Genomic DNA, 25568 nt, shown 5'->3' on the forward strand with positions numbered 1-25568 from the left:
CAATGGATTATGATACTGTATTCTATATTGTATATTTCTGTATATTTACTGCAATGCCATCTGAGGCCTCGCACTTTTCCAGAAGGATTTAACAGTAGAATTATATAATATTCTTCTTATCCATTTTAAGTTTAAACTGTTTCAAAGTTATTACTCCTATACAACAAAATAAATTATTTCAGATTTATTTGTTAGAGACATAGATAGCCTATTTGGTGACTTGACATGGCTACTGAATTTGAATGGGCAGCCCCATTTCTACCAACAGTAGAGCCAAAAAGCACACCATACCATTATGCTAAGTTACCAATACAAACCTCTGTGCCAGACATTGCATTATTAATTACACCAGAATTGGCAACGGCAATATAACCACAAACAGTGCATTTGGTTTCAGGTTCCTTGTGGCTTGGCTATTAATTGGCTTTGGCTTTTGGGCATTTTCTTTAGCAGTTATACACAGTTAACAACGGTTGACAATCCCACACCTACCACTGTGTTTTTCCTACACCATACCTGAATACTTGAACCCATGCAGTCGTGGAACAGAGTCAGTAGTATGACAATATCCAAAGGAATAATCAGTAAAGCCTATGTGATACACTCACAAATATGTCACCTTTATTTTAATGTATTAATTTTACTGGTTATTATTTGAAGTATAACACCTAGAATTGCCAAATTATTTAGTGTTATCTAAACATACCATGATAACTTTACCTCACCATTTAAGCTGCAAACTAGTCTAGAATCCAAGGATATCTCCCCAGCTTTGCCTACAAGTGATGGACACCATCCGTGTCATACTGAATGTCTGTACACTATACTGTAGGCCTACTGTATATGAAACAATGCATTAGTTCACGCAGGACTCATATGCGCCCCAGGACCAGCTCCAGCTGTAATCAGCTGTCAGTCTGCTGATTGAATTAGGGTTGGATGAAATTAATTTACTGAAGAGTTGGAGAGACGGGGAGACCCCTGTTACTGAACAAACAAACATTCTAGAGTTATGATTACTATCGTAAAATATTACAGCACCTTTAGTTTCATGATATTTGTACAGATATTATTACAGATGAATTGTAGCTCTGGACAGAGTATGACTGAATTGTTTTATGCTCAGTTGAATAGATGCACCATGAAGCACTTACCTACTGTATGTAATGTATAACTAATGTGATCAATCCAAAATCTTAACTGCCCAGGTTGAATTTGAAAAACAGAATTATTTTGTATTATTATATTGAAACTAAAGACAGACATCATAGCTGACATCATGTGGCTGAGGGTCAACTGGAATAAAAACGTCTGGGTTTCCGAGGCTATACTGGAAGTGTTTGATGATGTTTGGAGTTAATCTGTAAGACAAATGGCACGTCAGGCTGATGTCACACACACACACACACACACACACACACACACACACTACCCCCACAACCTCCTCATCCACAGACACCACGCTCATGAGGTAGATTTGCATATATTGACAGCACATCACACACACACACACAGGCGAGAGCGCGCGCTGCGAGACTGTGCGTAAGTAAACATGGCCACCCTATAAAGGTGACATGCAGTCAATGGATGTTGAATTCCTTAAGCCTGGCTCACACATTCACTTCCACTCTCTTACTCCCTCTGTCCCTTTCAGTTTGCACACACCCGTAGCAGGTGCCTTCTGACACTTGACAGTGTTAGTTAGCAGTTGTGCTTGAGGCTGCGTCCAAACCCACATCCACACTCCCCGGGCCTCTGGCTAGGGACTACAGCAGTGCAACAGTTGTCAGGGTGGGAAATTAATTGTGGGGTGCCTGCTGCACTGCTGGATCTCCAACCTTCAGGTAACGCCAGGGTCTGAGACCTGTGGTCTGGTCTGTCACTTGATGAGTTATCATCATTAGCAGGCAGGTTCACCCCATCTGCTACCATCATCAACTCTCATCCTCACCCCTGCCTGCGGCTGATCTGGTAAAGCACAGAGCGTCATTCATCAGGTAAGAATAAATCAATACCTACTGTGTGTGTGTGTGTGTGTGTGTGTGTGTGTGTGTGTGTGTGTGTGTGTGTGTGTGTGTGTGTGTGTGTGTGTTGTTCCTTTTCTTCTAAAACAAAAACATTTCGGTACCGAAGTCTACCTCTCTGTCAGTGAATGTTACACCAATCTTAGTCCAAAACTTTTTAGCATTATGACTTTCATGCCAATTCGAAACTTGTTATAGCCATTCTAAAATGTTATTATTATTATTATTATTATTATTATTATTATTATTAGTAGTAGTAGTAGTAGTAGTAGTATTATTAGTAGTAGTAGTAGTAAGAAAAAAGAAGAAAAAACCTAGAGCTGTCTAGGTTTTAAATTAATATTATATATATATATTTCAGCAGCGATTAGAGCTTGGGGGGGAGGTGTGGATTCTTCTTATCTAAATAATCTTGGCTGCTCGCCCAGGGTGCTACAGGTGCATGGACTATTCTTTTACTGAAAACTGAAGCCTAATTTTGACTTTGTTTCTTAACTGAAAAACATGACTCACCGGTCGTACAATAACAGTGGTATGCTCTGGAGTCAAAGATCAAATCCCCCCATTATAACATATGAGTATGTCACACAGCGAAGTAACACATGACTTTCTGCTTGCTGCATCTGGGAAATATGTGACTGCCACAGATGTTACAGGTCTTGCAAAAATAAATCTTATGTCGTGGCATGCAGCTAAATTATGACAAGAGCCAAATTCGTGAGTGTTTTTCAGAATTTACTATAGGCTACTAACTACCCTGTTAATGCAATTATTCACTATTCACTAAAGGTGAAATACTGCTGAACATATCAGTTATTCTATTCTGTTGTGAAAAAAATGTAAATTATAAAAAATACACACATATATGAAGGCATATGTGGCATTGCCCCAATTTATATAATTGATTTTCCAAAATAGGCTTTGCCATATTTTATTATTTGATCTGTGAAGCACTTGCTGTATGAAATGTCCTATATAAATAAAGTTTGATTGACTAAGCATATTTATACTTCATCGTATGGTGATGTTGTGTGGCAGAAATAACGGGTCTTTTGAAGAACAATTGATAAAAATAATTTGACATTTTCTGAAAATGATAAAACAAAGCTGTGGGAAACAGACCCATGTTCCTTTTTGTTTATTTTTCAGATTTGCACTCAAAAGCAGAATTTCATCCTTGCTATTCGGACTGTTTGAATAATGCATCTGTCAGTGTCAACTTTTTAAACTTAAATTACATTGTAACAACATGGTTGTCCATGGTAACTTTAATGTCATACTGATATAAATTACAGCAATATGATGCTGATAAAGAAATACACATACAAATGACCAAATGTACATTTTGGGCATTGGTTGAAAAGCCAGGAGACCCAACCCTAAACAGTTTAATACAGTCCTGGGTGAAATGTAGGATATTGGCCCAATGCCATTGCACCTGAGCAGAAAACACTGTCACAAGAGTGTCCACAAATAAGTCCTCAGGTCTCTGGCGTTTTGCCAATCTCTCCTGGGAAAGACATTACATTTCCTGAATCAAATTAAGTTGAGAATGAGAAAGAAATTAGATATTTCACTATTTTATTTTCAGTTACATGATTTTTCCACAAACCAAAGCTCTCCTCTGTCTTCATGAAATGCAATGTTTGTTATTATTTTATCTAGAGAGGGGAGCATTGCTAGGGAAATGTTTATATTTCCAATGAAAATGTATGTTCTAAATCATGTAAAGAGTAGATATAATGAGTAATATGCAGCCACTCTTCTGCATCTGCACAAGACTGCAGTAGTTGATTTGATACATTTATGATGTGAACAGAGGTCATATTTTGCACCTGGCTGCATCAGTATTGTAATAAAATCAGCCTATGAAGGTAGATTGACTAATAGGTTATAGCTGCTCACAACATTTCTCTCAGACAGCAAACATTGGCAAATAGTATCTTCCCAAGAGCAGTTATATGAAAGGAGCCCTATATGAAACAAGGAGCCCTATATGAAACTCCTTCTTTTTCCTTCGTATGGGAACAATGGCTTCCTTAGTTGTTCCAAGTTTCCCATGAGAAACAATGACAAAGAAAGAACAAAAAACTCTCTTTAAACCATATGCCATTGTGCACATAGCAAACAGTCACACCTGCCTATATACACTTCTTTAACTCCAAACTCAAATAACAAAGCCCTTTTCTTGTGACGAGCAAAGGGGAAAGTGCTTTGTGAACATTTTGGTGACCATTTAAATAGATGTTGTCACATCTCGCTGATTACCTTTTTTCAGCTATAAGTTAAACATACTGGTTTAACATAATTGAGGCCAGACTTTTGGGTTTTTTGATTAAGACTCAAGAGACAGTACTACTCATTAATCATAACCAAAACACTCAACTTAGAATCTATGAACCTTAATCAATAGGTTCTTATAGTAGACCTTTGAGGAAGAATTTCCATTTTTGAGCCTGCAGTTTGACTTTGTCTTTCCAAATCTTGCCCATCTGTATTTTGTCAGGTAGGTTTAGGAGCTATGAAATGATGCACAGTGCCAATGTTCTTCTGGATCATCTCATCACAGGAACTTATATGACCAATAGCAACAAAGAATTTAACCAAGCACATCATATAGTGCATGGGACTACAGTATACTGCAAAGTCCTGAGTGCTAATTTAACTCAGAGAGTTAACTTAGCAATCAAGAGAAACATTTTAGTATTTCTGACACTCACTAGAAACAACTAAGGAAGCTACTAATGAAATTGAAGGCATTTCAAATGTGTCATCTCTTTGCACAAAATGCCCGCTCTTAATTAAGTCAGGTAATATGTGCCAATATCTGAGAGAAGCACACAATCGTCACTCTCTCTGTTTTAAATGAACACTCAGGATTTTCCAGTGTCAAAACAAATAACTCAAATAACAGAGTTTCTCCTGTTCAGTCATATGCTCAGATACCAAGAATGCAGTCGAAAGATGGTTACCAGGCAGGATGCCTGGCTGGAGAGAGCCCTTCATTCACTATGTGTCAAAGGCTGACTTTGCTGAGTAAATGGAGCAAGCTCTAATTCTCCTGAAATGAATATAAGCATCTTGACCAAACTCATTTAGAGATCAGTCAGGGTCTTAATCCCTCTCCATGGGGGGTGTGTTTGCCTCTTTTTCTTCAGGCCTCTCCTCTCCTACCTTTTTTAGGAAAAGGTAATATGGCTAAATTTGCTAGGCTAACGGGCTTAACGCAAGCTGTTACAGAGAGTTGACACACAGGAGGCTGGCTGGGATACCATTGGCTTTTAATCTGACTTCTGTTGCAGAGAATGGGAGTGTGGGTTTGCGAGAAACCGGGACATAAAAGGGAGAAAAGGGGAAGGTTTTACTGTGGGGGTTTAAGGCACAAATAAGTGAAAGAGGAACTTCTTTTGGATAACTTAATTTTCACATAGGGGTTAGGAGACATTTGATAAAAATGTTTCTTAAGATGTTGTCTAAAGATAGGCTTATGTCAATGGCTGGCAATGGCATACTGGTGGTTTGACAGCAGCAAGTATTCCACTCAGAAATTCAAAAAGTTGTGTAAACTCAAAATGGATCATGGTAAAATAGGAGGATAGAGGATTTTGACAAACAAGTTTTATGAGGCTCAGATTATTATTATTATTATATATTTTCTTAACCTCCGGACAAATAAAGCTGTGTCTGCCCTGGCTGGAACATGTGCTTTATGAAAGCACACTTCCTTCACCAGGCCCACCAATATAGCTGCTGATAACCTGGTACGTGGCAGCAATATTCTGTCCCATATACCAGCTGTGGCAGGTACACCGTGTGTGTGTGTGAGCTCATTCAAGTTTACACCTGGCTGTTACAGCTGACGTCCATAAATAAATATACTATTATGACGGCAATTACCGATGACGAGAACTGTAACCTTTGATGAAATGCACACACTACACTGAACAAAAATGCAGGCTTAAAAAGAGAAAAAGTTGACCAAATAATTTCTATAATAAGCATTGATGGCACTATGTACCTAGGTAGGCTTACCAGTATATCATATATTTATCTAAGCTTTATGAAACAACAACGTCTGGCCGGGCCTGGACAAAGTAACACATTTTGGGCACTTTGTTCCACATTATCTAACTTCTTTTTGATTAAAAACTCCAGCTGATAGTGGAGACAGAGGTCTGCCGAGACGGCACCTTGAAAGCCATGGCGGGCGGCAGAGTTGGTTCAGGTTTCAATACAAGTCAACTACCCCCAAGACGTCGCCCATTCTGGGCCACTGACCCACAAATAAGAGACTCATTCAAATCCATTTTGCCCCATGCCTGATGGCACTGCTGTGCAGTAACTTTCTTAAGGGTCATTTCCCCAGTATCCCGATTTGGTCAAGGGCTCATTTATAGAGCTTCAGCCAACACAGTCTCACCCCAGTTGTACACCCCTCAGAGGAGCTCTACTCTGATGGAATTTCTTACAATACTGAAACCTTTGGTTGATTAGTTCCTACAGGATTGCATGTAAAGGAATTGCTGTAAAAGGTATGACAATTTTGACTTAAAGCAGGGCATTGCTTTTAATTAAGGTACTTCATTGTTATTGTAAGAAATATAGCAATTAGAATTACCATTTACACAGAGGAACAGCTCTTATACCATCAGAAAAATGAGTTATAGTTGTATGTAGACTTGTAGAGTTAGATATTTGTCTTCGTAAGTACTCTGTAAACATTATAAGGGCACACAGCTCCTTGTCACTATGGTCGGACTGTAGTGCACTCCTTGTTCCAAGTGCTTGTTTTATGTACGTACAGGTACTTGAAATGTTACATCCTACTTCTTCTTCAACTTCTTCAAGTTTATTGTCACTATAGTTTACAGGTGTAAAGAGTGTGTGAAGCTCCAATGGAGTGACTCACTGATTTATTCTTAAACTACAATGGCACTTATATATCTCCAATTTTATTTATTATATTCGCATTTCGCAATGAACAATTTAATGAACATAAGATGTTAAGTATTCTCTGTTTGTCTATCTGTCTGTCTCTGCCCCCTCTCCCCCACCTCAGGTTTCAGGTATGTCAAATCCAGTTATTATCTTATCAGAAGGTGCAGATTATGGGTCCCGGCTGGGACTGACAGAGGGCTCCCTAACCGTCCTGGAACAGAACAGGGACTCTGGGGAAACCTGGGACATAGCAGAGACCAAGCCATGCGTGGAGGATCTGGAGCGCTGCCTTCCAGGCCCGGCAGGAACCCGGTCCCGCCTGGGGCTGACAGAGGGCTCCCTAGCCATCCTGGAACGGGGCAGGGACTCTGGGGAAACCTGGGACATAGCAGAGACCAAGCCGTGCGTGGACACTCTGGAGCGCGGCCTCCCGGGCCTCTATCTCTCCTGCTTTGACATGCTCCTCACTGAGGATGCTGCCTGGCTGGTGAAGGTTTCAGAGGCCTCCCAAGCCTTGGCTGTACCCATGTCTCGCATGGCTGAGTCGCGGGAGGAGCCTGAGCAATGCCCCGTCATTGACAGCCAAGAACAGGGTCTCTCGCCTGGTTTGGAAGGGCCCGAGGAAGAGCGGTCTCTGGAGCAGGTGCAGACTATGGTGGTGGGAGAGGTGCTCAAAGACATCGAGACAGCCTGCAAGCTGCTCAATATTACCCCTGGTAAGACGACTTTCACCACAAATCATTTAGAATATTTATCATTTATTAATGAGCACTAGTATTTATTTAGGTCTTTATTTTAGATGAGTTTATTATATACAATGTACAATTAAATTCAAACACAGTTAAGGGTAGGCTAAAGGTGTATCCCCCCCCAGCAATATAAGTTTAACTGTTTGCTCATTCAGTGGGTATAGCAGGGGTTAGTCATCCTTGAAAAGGCAGCCACACTAAGGGAATTGAATTAAGACATATTGCATAATGGACTGTGACATGTGAAATATCAGTACAAACAAATTGTTCGATGTCTGTTACAAAACCATCCAAAAGCGGTGTCCGTTAATGCAGGACGTACAGGAATATTGATTATATTAAGCGACTGTATTCTACTCCCAAAAACAACATGCCACTTGTGTGGCTAGAGAAAGAAGATGACAGATCTCTCCTGAGTAATGTCCCCACTAACGCAAATGTTTGCACTCTCCAGGATCTGTTTAATCCCGACCTTTGCATGGAGTTCCCTGCAAATTTTGACAGACTGATGGTACTGTGCTGCCAATAGACGTTTACACAGTCTTGAGGGCGAGGTTCCTTCAACTGGCAAAAACAAACATGAAAAGTACTGTGGCTTTTAGCTGTCATGAACCCATTCCATCTCCCAATCCTCTGTATTCCTAATTCAGAAGTTAAAGGTCACAGTGAACTTCTTCCCAAAACCAAATGTACACAGCTTATCTACCCTTCCCTTTTGTGAATCACGATTTACTCAAAGGTTTAGTAATCCTCTTATATTTCAAAGTAATAAAAACACAGTAGCATAGCCTAGAAGTAAACATAGAGACATTAACTGACTTACATTTCCCATATGCAAATGTTCTTGCCTATGGGCACCCCCTGCCCCCCAATGACGTTATAGAGGGCAATCTGCAAATACAGCTGGAGCTTTGCCCACCATTCTCCTGTCTAATGTGCAGTGTGTGTGTGTGTGTGTGTGTGTGTGTGCGTGCGTGCGTGCGTGCGTGTGCTGTTGTCTCCCCAGACCCTATAGAGTGGAACACAGGGAATGTCCAAAAGTGGCTGCTGTGGACAGAACATTTGTACAGACTACCCCAGGCCGGCAAGGCCTTTCAGGAGCTCACAGGAAAGGACCTGTGTGCCATGAGCGAAGAGGACTTTCGCCAGCGCACACCCCAGTGTGGGGACACTCTGCATGCACACCTGGACATCTGGAAGTCAGGTTTGTGGCAATGCTTGTGGAGTGTAGTCTGGTGTGCACAGTAACAATGCGAAATAATCATAGTGATTGTTGTGATACATAGTAGGTATAGTATATGCATTCATTGCATTGTGTGTGTGTGTGTGTGTGTGTGTGTGTGTGTGTGTGTGTGTGTGTGTGTGTGTGTGTGTGCGCGTGTGCGTGTGCGTGTGTGTGTGTGTGTGTGGTAAATGGTTTAATGGTGCATTTATATAGCGCCTTTATCCAAGGCGCTTTACAGAGATTGTACATTACATTCACCCATTCACACACCGATGGCAGCGGAAACCATGCAAGGCACCAACTAGCACATCAGGAGCAATTAGGGGTTCAGTGTCTTGCTCAAGGACACTTCGACAGTAACTCTGGGGGAGCCCGGGTTCGAACTGGCAACCTCACGGTTACCATCCAGGCACTCTACCCCTGAGCCACCGCCGCCCGAGTGTGTGTGTGTGTGTGTGTGTGCGCTCGCGCACGCACGCACGCACGCACGCACGCATGTGTCCACTCATGCATGTGCATGCATGCGCATACGTGCGTGCGTGTGTGTAGGCGTGTGTGTGGGCGTGCACATGCGTGAGAGGTCATGGGAATAATTCTAATCAGTTTTTGGAATTTGTTAATCTAATTATAATTCTTATAATCCGATAATAATTTATTCTGTTCATAATCTGTTCAATTTGTTCATTCTTCAGCTGCCTGGATGAAAGAGAGGTTTCCTGTTGCAGACATTAAAATTACAGGTAGGCTTGATTACTTGATTACTTAAGTGTGCTTAGTGCACTGATTCTTGATGACTATTTCTATGTAATTGATGTATTGCCATGTGGTGTTCTTGCTTACTGTAAGTGGCTCTGCATTAAGAGCAAAGTAAGGTTACCCACTGTGCCGTGTGGTAATCTGTCCTCTATACTGTCTGGGCTGCAGGAAGTGAGGAGCTGTGGTCAGAGGCAGATTCGTCCTGTTCAGGGCAGCCCATTCATCTGTGGCAGTTTCTCAGAGAGCTGCTACTGAAGCCCCACAACTATGGACGTTGCATCCGCTGGCTCAATAAAGAAAAAGGTACTGGCACGTTTACATGCTATAGTATAGACACATATACATGCTATAGTATATACACGTTTACATGCTATAGTATAGACACGTATACATGCTATAGTATATACACGTTTACATGCTATAGTATATACACATATACATGCTATAGTATATACACATATACATGCTATAGTATATACACGTTTACATGCTATAGTATATACACATATACATGCTATAGTATATACACGTTTACATGCTATAGTATAGACCAATCCACAGAGCTGGCTCAATAAAGAAAAAGGTACTGGCACGTTTACATGCTATAGTATAGAGACCAATCCACAGAGCTGGCTCAATAAAGAAAAAGGTACTGGCACTTATACAAGCTATAGTATAGACACGTATACATGTATACGTATACAGAAGAATCCACAGAGTGACAATCATAGCTGTGGTGTCAAGCTGCAATCATGAGAAGCCAACTACAGGGCAGCACTCTGCGGATTAGTCTAGAGCTGAACGCAATCAACCCTGAATGATTCAGACTTCCACTACCCAACTGTGCTCTTAGTGGGACGTTATAGTGATATTTCAGTTTTTTACAAAGGGACACTCTTGCAAGTAAATGCACTCACGGCAATGTAAGACTTTGTTACTTTAGATAAATGCACCCACCAAATGGCCAACACGGCACACCACATTGTGTGTGTGTGTGTGTGTGTGTGTGTGTGTGTGTGTGTGTGTGTGTGTGTGTGTGTGTGTGTGAGTGCGTGCGTGCGTGCGTGCGTGCGTGTGTGTGTGTGTGTGTGTGTGTGTGTGTGTGTGTGTGTGTGTGTGTGTGTGTGTGTGTGTTTGCGTGTGTTTGCGTGTGTGTGCGTGCGTGCTTGCCATGATTTTGTGAATGTAACTTTACTGCACCTACCGGTATAGCCTATAATATTTGTGTCCCTGTATGTTTCTCTTTTATGTGGAGATAAATAACTTGTTAAAATGTGTGTGTGTTTGTTGTGTCCATCAGGTATTTTCAAAATAGAAGACTCGGCTCACGTGGCCAGACTGTGGGGGCTGAGAAAGAACCGTCCAGCCATGAACTACGACAAGCTGAGTCGCTCCATACGTCAGTACTACAAGAAGGGCATAATTCGCAAACCGGACGTCTCTCAGAGACTTGTCTACCAGTTCGTTCACCCCATATGAGGTCACGGTGGAGGAAGATGAACAAGGAGAAGAAGAAGAGGAGGAGGTGGAGGTGCCTCCAAGAGCCTCCAAAGACTAACCAGACCAGGCACTTGAACACCTAAGCTCAGCTGAGTACGGGGTTTAAACATAAAACTGACTCAAGACACACGCACTGACCAAACCTCCTTGGTACACATTGCCACTGCCAACATTGGCATATCAGCGCCGGCCAGGTGACGTGTACGCTTTTGAAGTCATGCCCGTATGTGGTCTCAAAATAAGAAGACAACATAATAACGTGTTCTTTGGGTTTATTCCGCCTATACTGAACGATGCAACCAAAGATTATAAAAAAGAGAATGCAAAAACAAACAAAAAAAGATAAATGAACTGCCTTGTCATTTGCATGATCTGCCTGTCTATTTTGTCTATTACACTGTACATGATACTTAATTTCCTTTTGAACGTCATACACCAGCAGTTAACCTTGTTGCAGTTAGAGCTGATTGATATCACACCCTTATAGGAAACACCCATTGCCCACAGCTACCTTTATTACAACCTACTTGTTGTCTTGCCTGCAGGCTTGAGAACTGTCTATCTATGCTGTGTTTGACTTAAAACCAGTTTCAGAATGTGGTCAAGATTGTTGTGCTTTACCTTGGGTTTGGTCATGGCTGCCTGCCATCCAAGTACAAAAACATATACCGTTTTCTTTTTTCATCAGTCAGTGATCTGACTGGTGGGGGGGGGGGGGGGGTCACCAAATTATTTTGGGGGGTCCCCAAATAAAGAAATAAAAAACATTTTTGAAACTGAATGGCTGGGAAATGGAAATTAAGAGTTTACATAGTACATGCATGAACTTTCCTTAATGATTAGATCTGGTTTCAGTATTCATTTATTTTTGCAGTCAGTTTGTATTGGGGGTGGGGAAGGGGGGCAGGGCAGGGCAGGGGTCGCGAGACATGGCCAAAGCATTTCCGGGGGTCCCCAGCCAAAAACGTTGAGAACCCCTGTCCTACAGAATGGCATACACAAATGAGAGGTTTTAGAAGTCTGCTTAACCGGAATTAAAGCTTGACAAACCTGTGATTATCTGAGCCTATAGCAGTGAAAGGTCCAGCCTGATACTGTACACAACACTTTTTCATCAAGTTTCTACAGTTCTAATTGTAGCTTTTGACAAGCTGGATTGTCTAAATGTCTGTGCCTTACAATTACATGTTTGAGAAAGACAGGTTTGAGTAAAGACAAAGACTCATGACAATATTCTGATATACAATCAGCCATGGGAGCACCTGAACCACCGCACTCGCTTTTTATTATCTCATCTGACCTCTTCTCACCTCTAACTTAACTGACAAAACAAACCTCTGCTTTGAACTATAAAGACTATCAATCATGATTATCATATTCAGATGATTACTGTAGCCTACAGTATGCCAGAGCTCTGTCAGAGGAGATCTGCCAAAACCGTGTGCCCTCGAGGGATGTGAGGCATATCAGTATAGCAAGCATTTCTATCTGTAAATAAAAGCCTGCAGGGTTACCGAGGCTAGTATACTTGGCAGACAGTAATCTAAACAGGCCAAGGCATGCTACAGCAAGGGGTAAGCATACACTTGAAATCATCTAGGGAATAAAACAACAGTTCTGTTAAAGGTTTGTCTCGACTGTAGTATTTTGGTGGCTCAACCAGTTGCCACACTAACCCCATGACTCTCTCTCTCTCTCTCTCTCTCTCTTTCTCTCTCTCTCTCTCTCTCTGTTTCTCACTGTCATAGGTCGGATTTATCACATTTAGGATTTATCATTGGTTTCACAATGAAAACTCATTTTTCAAGGATTTAAACACACACACGCACACACGTTATGAATACAATCTCAGTGTTTTGCCAATTATTTGGGGGCCCATGGCCACTTGCCATATCCTCATGTTCCCCAATTAAATGCTGAACTCAGTCTGTGCAAAAGCTGACACTAGTTACTGGTGACATCTAGTGGTGTGATATCTAAATGCACACGAAGCCACATCAGATGTTTGTAACTACCGTACTGTATTATATTCAGAATTAATCACAAACCTTCTCCTAATCTGTTTCAAACAAGGAGGGTTAAATGATGTGTAACTTTAATACTAAACAGAAAATACACCATTCTGTCTGCTCATTCTGTTGTGTCGTTAAGTGGTGAAGAAGGGAGAGCAACACCTCTTTGGTATAATAGGACCCAAGATCATTCTACAGAGGCACCACAGAGAGCATCCAGAACGATCGTATCTCTGCTTGCCTGTTATGCGAACTTACATACTGACCTCAACAGCTCAGTGCTGCAGAGGGTTGGGCAGACAGCAATGAATGTCAGCTTCCCTCCATCCAAGATACTGTGTATACAAAGGACATTAATTGTGTCAGTAAAGCCTGCAGTGTAGGATCATCCCTATAGCCCTATAGCTAGCCCAGGGCAGACATACACTGTTTCAGCTCAGCTACTACATGCTAAGCGATTCCGCATCCTCCAGACCAATAGGCAGTGAAATAGCTACTTCCCCCAGAGAACCAGGTTTATCAATCATTGCCTCCCCCCCCCACCCCAAACACACACACACACACACACACACACACACACACACACACACACACACACACACACACACACACACACACACACACACACACACACACACACACACACACACACACACACACGACTATGACCACTCAGCCATCCTGCAGTACAGCACTTTCCATGGCATATTTACGAAACTCTTAGGGCTACGAAACTCTAATCTTATAAAGCCTCTAAATAGGCCTGAACATTTTTTCCCTCAGAAATTTCACATGACGTATTTTTATTTTTGTATAGGCACAGGCACTACAGTTTGGAGATTACAGCGCTATGCAAAAAAAAAAAAAAAGACAGACAGGACAGGGCTTCTAGACTTCTAAGATCTTTCCACAACATTGCCACAGACCAGTGTTACCTCTATCAGTTACAGACATAAAAGAAATACAGGTTTTATGCCTTTAAATATTATTTACCATCCTTCAGTGTATCACAGGAGATTCACAGTGAATGCCACAATGGCACCATATTCACATTACTGCATTACATTACATGATGATTGATACAAATTCATTTCCATGTTTACAGCACACTTGTAAATAGCCCCATTCTATATTCCAATGCATTACTTGTTGATTAAGTTCAAGGTAGGTCAATGTAAGTTAAGACATTAAAATGGTGCTCTTTTTGTATTCAACTTATCAGCAGACAATGGACTGTGTCATGGGTGAGCGTAAACTGAGCTGGATAGGCCGGAGTCAGTTTCCATGTATGCAAGCTACGTGTCATTAAATGTAGCTCTCAATTATGTGACAGTTGAGTGCTTTGTGAGTTACGTTGAGTTGTGAAAAGACCTATTATTCATTTTGCCACTCTGAGTCAAGGGATTAAAGAGCAACACAAATTTTCAAAGGGGAACAAAAGCCCATACGCCGCACAAACCCACTTTGTCTGACCCTGGATACTCAGCATGAACTTTTCGCGTCAGAAAGGCAGTTTTGTCATTAATATTTCAGAAGCAGATCCTCTTTCTACTCTTCTGTGCAGGCCTCTTAGCAATTTCCCTATGCTTGTGTCAGTAGTAAGAAGAGTAGGCCTACACCCTCTCCTATTCTAGCAACTGTAAGAGTAACCAACTCCTGGGGTTGCTAGGAGTAACAAACCATTCTCACAACAGTGACTGCAGTGACTGTACTGTCACAATGCAGCCCTAATCTGGGTTTGTGTAAGCATTTGGCATCACGTCTGGGCTGTAGGACTTTGTGGTGAAACACAAAACATGCTGATTGAATAAACGTCAAATGTAATGACAATCGTTGGCATCAGATTTCATCCTTAAAGATGTTTTGGGATTTAAGTAAGATGTAGTAACCACCACCTTAGGAGGTTCGGGCATCTGGTCTGATGCCTCTCGAGCGTCTCCCTAGGGAGGTCCTCGAAGACCCCGGGGCAGGAGGGATTACATCGACTCACTGGCCTTGGAACGCCTCGGGATCCCCCAGGAGGAAGTTACTAATGTTGCTCTGGAGAGGGAAGTCTGGAGCTCTCTGGTGGAGCTTTTGCCCCTGCGACCCGACTATGGATAAGCGGTTGAAGATGGATGGATAGAATGTAAGATCATCATGCATATACAGCGTGGGGGATGGGAGGTGGAGGAAGAGAATGCCAAGCTTATAGCTCACCGTCATTCAGTTCAAGTAAATTAGAAGGTGACTGGTTGACAGAAAATGAAAAAAAGAGACGTGGCTGTCAACTGAAGCTCGTAGGCATACTGTACAAAACAGCTACTATAGAGTTATATTTCCAGGCAAGTTTGCCCATGGCAATGCATCTGCATCATTAATGCAGTTTGCATGTAAAAGATAAAAGAAAGAGCAGACAAGCAAGTGACGTAAATTAGCAAGTAAATTACAGGCACATTGTTCTAGACCAGTGGTTCTCAAAGGTTCCTTGACAGGGTTCTAAAGGGACCCATACAGGTCTATAACTTTGAGATTGTACAAACCAAATGGATCCTTACAGGTCCATCTTGTTCCATTTGTACACTCTTTGTTAGTCCTTGAAATAAAAAGGTTTGAGAACCACTGTTCTAGATGGGTGTGTCAGAGTGAACATTCTTCACAGCATTTTGAGAGTCTAGGCCTGCAGCACAGCCCTGTCACAGGGATGTCAGGCCCTGTCAAAGCCCTGTTACATGATACATGTTAGTATCATGGTCAGTATCATGTCAGTATCATGGTCAGTATCATGTCAGTATCATGGTCAGCATCATGTCAGTATCATGTTAGTATCATGGTCAGCATCATGTCAGTATCATGGTCAGTATCATGGTCAGTATCATGTCAGCATCATGTCAGTATCATGGTCAGCATCATGTCAGTATCATGCACAGCACTGTCACAGGAGCGTCAGGCTGTCACAGCTCTGTGACATGATACACTATCATCAGTATCATGGTGAGTATCATGTTAGCATCACGGTCCGTATCATGTCAGATATGGTCCGTATCGTGTCAGATATGGTTCGTATCGTGTCAGATATGGGCTGTATCATGTCAGATATGGGCTGTATCATGTCAGATATGGTCCGTATCGTGTCAGATATGGGCTGTATCATGTCAGATATGGTCAGTATCATGTCAGATATGGTCAGTATAATGCTCTGTGTACTACCCCCCCTCCTGGGGGGCTGTACCGCCCTCATTGAGAAACACTAGTCTAGATTATTGAGCAGTGTATGTACTGAAACTGAACATACATTTAGTGACTAGTAACACATGCTGTTTTATGGGAAATCATCTGAAACACAACAAACTGCAAAGAGAAAGGGGAAACTCAACACTGAATTCAATGCAAAAAGACAGGGTCTGTACAAGCATCCAGATTGTAAAAAAGAAAAGAAAAAAGAAAACATCAAAATATATACAGTATACAATGAATGAACAATGCATAGCTCATTCTTGCTATCCGGGCACGACATATTACCATATCAATACAATTATGAGGAAACATACTGTATGGCATATCAGCTACATAGTTGAAATCGGAACACAGCTAAAAAAAAGGAGAAAAAAACATACCAAAATATGTTCCCTTCAGTTGCAAGGACGTTGTTTCTGTGGTGTTGGTGCATGTACAGTATATTGACATAGTTTTCAAGAGGATATGGTCCTGACCCCAATAGACAACACAACTGATGGATGCTATTTGCTGTATTATGGTCTCTGCTGTCTGTGCTGAGCCATGAGTTCCTGTGTGTGATGCAATGAGGACAGCTCAGGGAAAAAAGCTTTGTTCTTCAAGTCTCTGGCGATGTGCAGTTTTATGATTGGACAGTACAGTCTGGGTTAGCCCTCCAATGAGGTAGCGTCCTCCATACGAATGCCTTAGATAGGCTCCACGTAATTGGCCGGGTACAGACCCAGCTGGCCGCTGTCCAGGCGACCTTTGCACCAGCCCTGTTCGTCCTCATCCTCCAGCTTCGTCAACTCCTCCCCTTTAATCACAACAGGGAGACAGAAAAATAAGATGCCCGTGAAGCAAAACAGAAGAAGCAACAGGATTGAACCAGGATGTTGGTGTCACAGTATGTGGCTCTGTATGGGTATACTGTTGCTCTGTGTGGGCACACCTGTCTGTGGTCACCTCATCGCTCTCAATTGACACACCTGTTGGCCATAAACTGATCAACCCTCACAGTATTTAAACCCTGGTCTTCTCTCCACTCATTGCCAGATGCACAACTTCTCATGGTATAGTAGCTTGACTCTACGCCAGTTACTTAAGCAATATTACACGAGAGGGTGTTGTTTAACGTGATTATTGCCACGACAGTGATGCTGTAAGGAACGAGACGAAGTCGAGTTCCGCAAGCATCACTGAAGTGGTTTGGCCTGGATTGGCTCCAATATTGGAGCCAATCCAGGAAGTAGAAGTACTTCTGCTTCATGCACTTGTGAGCAACTTCCATTGAAATGAATAGATGGCGGGCGGGGGCAGTCCGTTATTATGTGACAGCCAATGAAATGAATAGATGGGGGGCGGGGGCAGTCCGTTATTATGTGACAGCCATTGAAATGAATAGATGGGGGGCGGGGGCAGTCCGTTATTATGTGACAGCCATTGTCACATAAAAGTACACACGTGTGTTCCAAGTACTTGTCAAGCACACATGGCAGAAATGACAAGAAATTGTTGACTATTGATTATTCGTAGTTGGCATTTTAGGCATTTTAGCTGAGGCTAAAGGGAGAATGAGGGAGAATAATTGAGCGGGATGGGGTCTATTTGTGTTTGTTTTGCGAGGATTACACCTGTGACTTTCTAGTTACAGTATAGCTATGCCTCACCTGCACTGAAGGTGAGCTCGTCCTGCTCTTGGCCATCATAGTCGTAGAGCGCCTTCACTCTTACGCCTTTCACCACATCCTCCTCAAAGGGGTTGGCCCCTCCATTGGTGTCGTTGCCTGAGTCTGGCGCCGTCTGGTCCTCGTCTGACCATTCTGTGGAGCCTGTGTAGGCTTGGTTCTTCTCATAGCTGCTTACACTGCGGGAGAGAGGTTTCAGCAGCACATCAGTACCACCGTTAACGAGGGCAACCTAGAGAGGTATGCTGCTGGCATAGTTGAGACCGATGGCTCATCATGACGGCAATCTTGAACTTTGACCACCAAATCGGCTCTATGCACACTTCCCTACTTCTTTCACAGTTGTTACTGATGATACAAATTAAGGCTCTGTTCCATTTAGTGCACCGCCAGGACCCCCATAACTCTGAAAGTGTACAAATGGAACAAAATGGACCTGTTGGTAGACTTTGCTTCGTGGCTCATACCGTCCCTGTTACGAATACTATAACAACAACATGCTATACAAGTAAGACGCGCAAACGCGTGAAGCGAACGCAGCTTGTGTGTGTGTGGTTGTGTGTGCGTGTGCGTGTGCGTGTGCGTGTGTGTGTGTGTGTGTGTGTGTGTGTGTGTGCTACAGCTGCGCCCTGTGTGTGTGTGTGTGCTACAGCTGCGCCCTCTGGTGGCGGGCGGGTGGTGTAACAGTGGGACAGACACACACACACAGACACACACACAGACATTCAGCCCTTGCTGTCATAGTAAGTGGCTCACTGCGTTCGCAATTATTGCTGTGTGTGTGTGTGTGTGTGTGTGTGTGTGTGTGTGTGTGTGTGTGTGTGTGTGTGTGTGTGTGTGTGTGTGTGTGCATGCAGTTTTTGTGTGATACAGCTGCGCCCTCTGGTGGCGGGCGGGTGGTGTCACAGCGTGACAGACAGACAGACAGACAGACAAAATGCTAATTTAACTGAGAGTTAAATTAACATTCCGGATATGACAGTGTGAACCACATGTTTGTAACCTCTGTGCCCAGAGTCACATTGTTTCTATGTATTTTTGTTTGCAATGTTTCAATTTTCATGTACTTTATTATTTTCCACCAAACCGCTACTCTATGAGATTTTCCTATTTATCCGCTGGACTATATGCCACAAGAAGCCAGTGAGATACATGTGTTGCTATGGCAACAGGCAGTGATTGAGAATCCCCGCCCACAGCTCACCTGGCTGATGGAGTGATGGGCAATCACAATGTTTGGGCCACCTGGAGAGATTGACTCTGTCAGTCCAGAGTGGAGGTGAACAGAGAGACAGACAGGCTACTGGAGAAGCAAGAGGAATATTTCCCAAGTCTTGCCATATTTCCTTTCTGGAGTACTTTCCTGAACATTGGATATCCGCCATTGGATTTAGAGACCTTCTTTCCATTTTGGATTAGTTCCCTGGAGTTTGGATTTCGATTGAGGACGGACTTTGCGGAACAGTGTAAAGGGTGGTAAGAGGAGACTTACCACTACACACAGCGTTGACTGGGTTCCATTTGGATTTATTTAAGTAAATAAAGTTTAGTAAATAAGTTTAGTTTTGGACAGTGCCAGGACACTTGAGCTTTACACCCATCCCTTTTGAGGCAGTTTTATTTTATTTTGATTTCATTAAGTGAACATTTTGTTATGGAAAACTTTATTTTGCTTTTGATTTAATAAATTGCAACTTATTTACTGATTCTTTAGTTATTCTTATTCTGAACTGGCCCACCACCTCCCTCATTTTTGCTATAATTGGTTCTGCGATTGTTATTGTTGCAACCGTTATATGTTCATAATCCAACACAACAGAGTTTTCATTCGGCTCACCTTCCCTGGTCACCAGACTGAGCATGGTCTACTGGTGTTGAGACGTTAGTCAGAGTGATGCCATCAGTGTTCTTCTTTACCTTTTCTTTCTTGCTGATGTTGTGGGTAAGATCTGGGTTGTACTCCTGCAGCACAGGAGAAAAACAAACATGATTCAGAAGAGCCGACATATATTGTATAGTGCGTACAGTACGACAATAAAAACCCATGCATCACTGTGTGTAATGCATACTGAGTAAAGACTGCCTCAATTTTATTGGTAGCGCTTAAATCAATCACTTGAAACCTCATCTGGTTCTCAAATGTGATCAAAACACAAATCGGCTTTATTTGGCTTTTTACTGTTTTCAGAAACATACAGGTGAGGTGTTGATTGTTTTTCTTCTTTGCTGCTTTCTGGGACAGTAAACATTATGGATTACTATGCACAGTATGCAGTGCACTATAACTAGTGTAGTGTAAAAAATCACACCCGTGTGAACTGAGTGGTGCAATTTCTCTCTCTCTCTCTCTCTCATATTAGCAGGCAACAGTGCAGCTCTCTCTCTCTCTCTCTCTGGCACAACAGCGCCCCTACTGGTACTAATAGTCATACTCGTGCTCATAGTCGCATAGGTGAACGTCACATAAGCTAAATTCCAATACCGCAACTTTCACACAAGCTCACTCTCCTCGCGTCCTCCACTCGCTCGTCGGCTCCGCCCCCAGCGAGGAGGAGAGGAGGAGGAGAGGATTCGATGCGAGGACAGAGTGGTGGTCGAATTTACCTTTAGAATCGGAATGTAGGCTACTACGCTGTCATTTCAAAGCGACGGCACATTCCGCGATCACTAATGATGTGTATCTATTCAATTCAATTCAAAGGGCTTTATTGGCATGGGAAAACATACGTTTACAATTTACATTGCCAAAGCAAAAGTGGTGGAACAATACAGTGTCACACAGCTGGATCACTGGAACTCCGAACAGAGCCGTACAGAATAGACAATTCATCATTTTGTGCATGTAACCGAGGCCAATGTGTATGTATTGGTAACATTTGCAAGGCAAGGCTATTTATTCCTGAAATTCCTGAATAAGCGCCAGGATGCGCACACGTATAAATCACCCCCCCCTCCTCCGACGGTCTTTGCAAATAACGGACACTATAACAGGAATTAGGTATAGTCTCTCTGACTTACATATTCAGTTCAGTCCACATATAAATAAATACATTTTTGTCACCGTCATTCATACCAGTCTGTGCATTCAGGCATGCACAGAGATAAATTAACTATAGCTTTTGAGGTGCGCACAATATAGCCGCCTAATTTATATATCCTACTTTTATTATGCTTATATCACACAACGCAATGTAAAAAAAAATGTAAATGTGTCAAGCAAAGCTTTTTCACACGCACGCACAGTGCGTGCATGTGTGTGTTGGGTCAGCGACTCAGCCGGCCGGCAGCTAGTGGATGGGGGGGGGGGGGGGGGGGTGTTTCAAGCAGTGTTTTCTGTGCCACATGTGGAGGAGGTGGACTTATGTCACTGGAGAAGGAAAAAAACATGTACACGTGATGCGGAAATCCGCTGCGAGGAGACAAAATACCCCACCGAGCCTGCACCTGATGTACACTCGCTCTATGCGGTCTCGGAGAGCCCACTCGGCTCCTCCACTCGACTCCACTCTCCTCCTCGATGGAGCACTTTAACAATTGGAACGTTAACCATTTCCGGGTCACGCTGGAATGACCCCGAGTGACCGAGTGGGAGTGAGCGAGTGGCCGAGATTTTGGGTATTGGAATTTATAGTGTTCCTTGGAGTGGTTGCACCACTCAGGCAGAACAAACGGCAAGATCTATAGCAACATTTATCAACACATCTTTGTAGAAATAAATAGACCTTACTAGTGATGAAACTATAATAGCCTATATAGAGGTGAATGAGGGCTTTCCGTTTATCTATAACAGTGGTTTTCAACTGGTGGTCCGTGGTCCATGAAGGTATTGCACGTGGTCCCTGATCATGCATTTAGTATTCTATCATACGCCTACAAGTAGGCGTATGATAGATGACGCATCAATGTTGTCAGTTACTGGGAAGCCGGACGCCAAGAACTTCCACAGAAAAGGGAAACCGGATTGCTTGGTTGAGTCACCAATCGCCATTATAAGGATGTGTGTGTCATGTCATGTTTGCTCGCTCACACATTAGTTGCAATGAACAGAATCAGTTTAATTTGGAACCCACACCACGCCCATAGCCCCCCCTCCCAACACAACAGTGGTCCCCAGGTTGATTATCAGTCAGGGTGGTGGTCCCTGGTTCATAATCAGTTGAAAACCCCTAACATATAAAGTCAAAAGGTAGAAGAAATAAAATACATTTTAAAAGTTGTTGCCTACCATATGCACTGTATCTATTGTTATATAGTAGTTACACTATTGCATTTATTGCATAGTACAGTGTATGTATAGTAGTCAAATATGTTTTACCTCAAATTGTGGCCAGTTCATATGCATGCCAGGTCCGTTAGTGTTGCTGAACCACTTGAGGTCTTCTTGTGCACTGGCTGACGTGATGCTGCGTTCAAGCTCTCTGTACACTGTTGTATAGCTGCAGAAACACAGGGAAGAGTTAGTTAGCTCGAGGGTAGTGGTGCACATAATACATACCGATACCAAGTATACCAAGTGTGTGTGAATGTACTGTACATTACTTCTGTTTGTTGAATAAATATATTCAATTTTCGCTGGCTTTTTTTGTGTGCATTTCTTCCTTTTGATAATGGTGTGACAAACAATGTACCAGTATGTATTTTATTATCAATAAAGAGGCCAAAGTCAAAGAAACAAACTACTGATTTGTACAGGTGATATACTGTATAGACGGACAGACAGACAGACAGACAGACAGACAGACAGACAACCTTTGGTTCTCTGTGAGGTTGAGGTGGCGTTTGATGTCCAACAGCACCTCCCTGAGGAAGCTCAACCTTTTCTCCTCGAACTGCTGGCATGAGTCAAACACCGTCTCCATGTTCTCCATGTACTGTGGGGTGCAAGCGCCCAGCTCATCCAGAGCCTTCTCATACTTCTCCTTGGCCTGTGGCGGTGTGACAGTAAGCAACAGAGTCCGTATGAACAGTGCTGGGAAAAAGTACTCACATTTATTACTTAAGTAAAAGTATCAATACTGCAATGTAGAAATACTCAGTTACAAGTTAAAGTCTGGAGTTCCAAATGTGCTTGAGTAAAAGTACAAAGGTAACGGTATCAAATGTACGTTTTTAAATGTATAAAAACCTTTTGAAAATAGCAGATCTACAAGATATTAGCCAGACATTAGCCACACTATTCTGCGTTCTTCTACATTGCCTTCTATATATATTATTTTGTATTATTTCAACCTCGTAGCCTGGGTCTTAAAATAGCCTGTCAGTTGATTTAATTTCCCTTTTGCCTGATTGTGTCTCAGAGCTCTTGCATACTGATGAGCATGCACGCACGCACGCACGCACACACACACACACACACACACACACACACACACACACACACACACACACGTTGCCATATGTCATGCTTGCATTATATATGAATATGTCGCAGTTGCATCGCACATTCGCACCTTCTGCGATTCTTGTTTGCATTTATCTACTTTCTCGTGGAGTTTCTTCTGTTGGTCTGCCGGGGCGGAGGGCTCTCCTTTGGTGTTGGCCTCTCTGGTTGCAGCCAGCTTCTCCTCTTTACACGCTATGTGGTAGGTCTTTTTGGCAGCCTCCAGCTAAAAGGGGCAAGGTTCCACAGAGAAATTGAAACCCATGGAAATATAACACCATGATGCAAAACGTTAACCCGAGGAATGTCTAAAGATGGATACTGTTGATAATGAGTACGGTACATATTTGCTTGTAATGCAATGTGATTGTAGTGCTTTGCAGATAAACACAATAATTTCTGCTACACTACACTATTCAAAACCCATCTATCATAATACATCTAAGGGATATATTACACTGGATCAGGAGGATTTAATGACGTTTCAGCCAAGTTTTATTTTCAGTTTTGAAGTAATTCAAGTAAAATGCTTAATATAAAATGTTCATCTAACCAGATACCAAGGTATTTGTATGACAGTAGCATCCAGCTATCATCAGTATATATATCATCACAAGGAAATGTGCACATACTTACACACCAAGTGTTTTTTAAATAGCAGCTGGCCTCACCTCCTTCAGTTTCTTGGCCCATGGTTTCTGGGCTTTCTTGAAGCCCTCCTCTGCCTCCTTGGTTTCCTTGAAGCCTCCCATCATCTGTTTGTGGTAGGAGTCCTTCTGCCAGTTCTTAACCTTCTCAAAGTCCTCATTGATCAGTCCGTTTCTCACCTCCTGATGCAATTCGCTGACTTTCTCCGCTTCCGTCATCACCCCCATCCAAGCACGCTCCACTGTACCGTACTGGGGACCTGACGGAGGATGGAGGGAGGTGGAGAGAGAGAGAGAGAGAGTCAGACACAGAGAGAAACAATTATAACTTTAAATTTAGACATTTAGCAGACACCTTGAACCCTAGTAGTAAATAAATGCCATGACAATACATAAACAAATATATAATCACACCCGTGTGAAGTGAGGGGCGCTCATCATCTCATTCTGGCCAAAATAGCCGATTTGCTCGTCTACATATGACGTACATTTTCCTTTCATTGTCAATGGCATTTAATGTTTGTGTTTCCACAAAAAGCCGATTTGCACTTCAGACACATATGATGTAAATTCTCCTTTCATTGTCAATGGCAAATATGACGAGTTCAGGACAAAAAATGTATATAAGGGTGGCTAGCGCCCCTCAAATATCACACTTGTCTGAAGTGAGCGCCCACTGTGTGCTCAATGATGTCATTGCTTAAAGCAAACATTAAAAGTCCATATACTAGGTCACCACCGCATGACGTCACGAAAGCATAGACTTTGGTCAGGAGTAACATTGTCCACCAAAGATTAAAAAAACCCAGATGTAAGCAGTGGAGCTAGGAAGGAGGCTGGGTGAATAAAGCAGTATGAATGAACAGAACAGAACAGTCGGTGAACAACAGCAGGAGAGCAGCCTGACGGTGAGCTAAGTATGCCATAAATGCCTCAATGCCTGACATTAGGGAGTGTGATTGTATGAATGATGAGTGGTTTGCCATTGAGTGGTCCAATCAGCTTAAGCCTGCTTAAGCTTTCCGGTTGAACACAAGTTGTTCATTAACGAGAGTCCTTGCAATTAGTTACATTGCACCTGTGTGTGTTTTATATGACCCTCAAAACTAACTCTTTACCTTTGGGACTGTATATGCTTCTTTGTTGCCTGGACACTTCAAGTGCTGCTACAACCGGCTGTTTAAGTGCTAAGTTATTATTAATGATACTTTACTTATCCCTCATTAATACTGCAACTCTCTGTTCAGTTAAGTCTGCTATTTATTACACTGCCTGCAGCAATGTCAACTTTAAATATTATGCATATGTAATATTGATAGCATATAGGTACCATAATCAATATTACTTATGCAATGTGTTTTCACGCACCATCCTAGCTAAATGTTGTGTTAGGACTACTGCTGTTACACTGGACTAGGCATACCATATTCTGAATTACCAAAAAGAGGACACAT

The 25568-nt window shown here is 42.4% G+C and overlaps 2 protein-coding genes across 2 annotated transcripts in view; one reads left to right on the forward strand and one right to left on the reverse strand.

Annotated features, from left to right (window-relative positions):
• Window positions 1–7092: 7092 nt before the first annotated feature.
• On the forward strand, window positions 7093–11847 carry spdef (SAM pointed domain containing ets transcription factor; the record flags this gene model as incomplete). Its single annotated transcript, XM_083770664.1, has 5 exons — window positions 7093–7678; window positions 8718–8915; window positions 9629–9676; window positions 9861–9995; window positions 10993–11847. 5 exons carry the CDS (start codon window positions 7093–7095, stop codon window positions 11169–11171), a joined length of 1146 nt encoding a protein of 381 aa, XP_083626790.1. The 3' UTR covers window positions 11172–11847.
• A 4658-nt stretch (window positions 11848–16505) lies between these two features.
• pacsin1b (protein kinase C and casein kinase substrate in neurons 1b) overlaps window positions 16506–25568 on the reverse strand; it is a 36367-nt gene continuing 27304 nt past the window's right edge. Inside the window, exons 5-11 of the mRNA XM_083772315.1 lie at window positions 24139–24374; window positions 23538–23693; window positions 22837–23012; window positions 22403–22523; window positions 19925–20049; window positions 18070–18266; window positions 16506–17216 (exon numbers count right to left, since the gene is read on the reverse strand). Of these exons, the coding sequence (XP_083628441.1) occupies window positions 17107–17216; window positions 18070–18266; window positions 19925–20049; window positions 22403–22523; window positions 22837–23012; window positions 23538–23693; window positions 24139–24374 (1121 nt within the window). The 3' untranslated portion in view covers window positions 16506–17106. The remainder of the gene's footprint in view (window positions 17217–18069; window positions 18267–19924; window positions 20050–22402; window positions 22524–22836; window positions 23013–23537; window positions 23694–24138; window positions 24375–25568) is intronic.

This window comes from Protomyctophum parallelum (assembly GCF_964188405.1).
Source record: "Protomyctophum parallelum genome assembly, chromosome: 8".
Classification (NCBI taxonomy): Eukaryota; Metazoa; Chordata; class Actinopteri; order Myctophiformes; family Myctophidae; genus Protomyctophum; species Protomyctophum parallelum.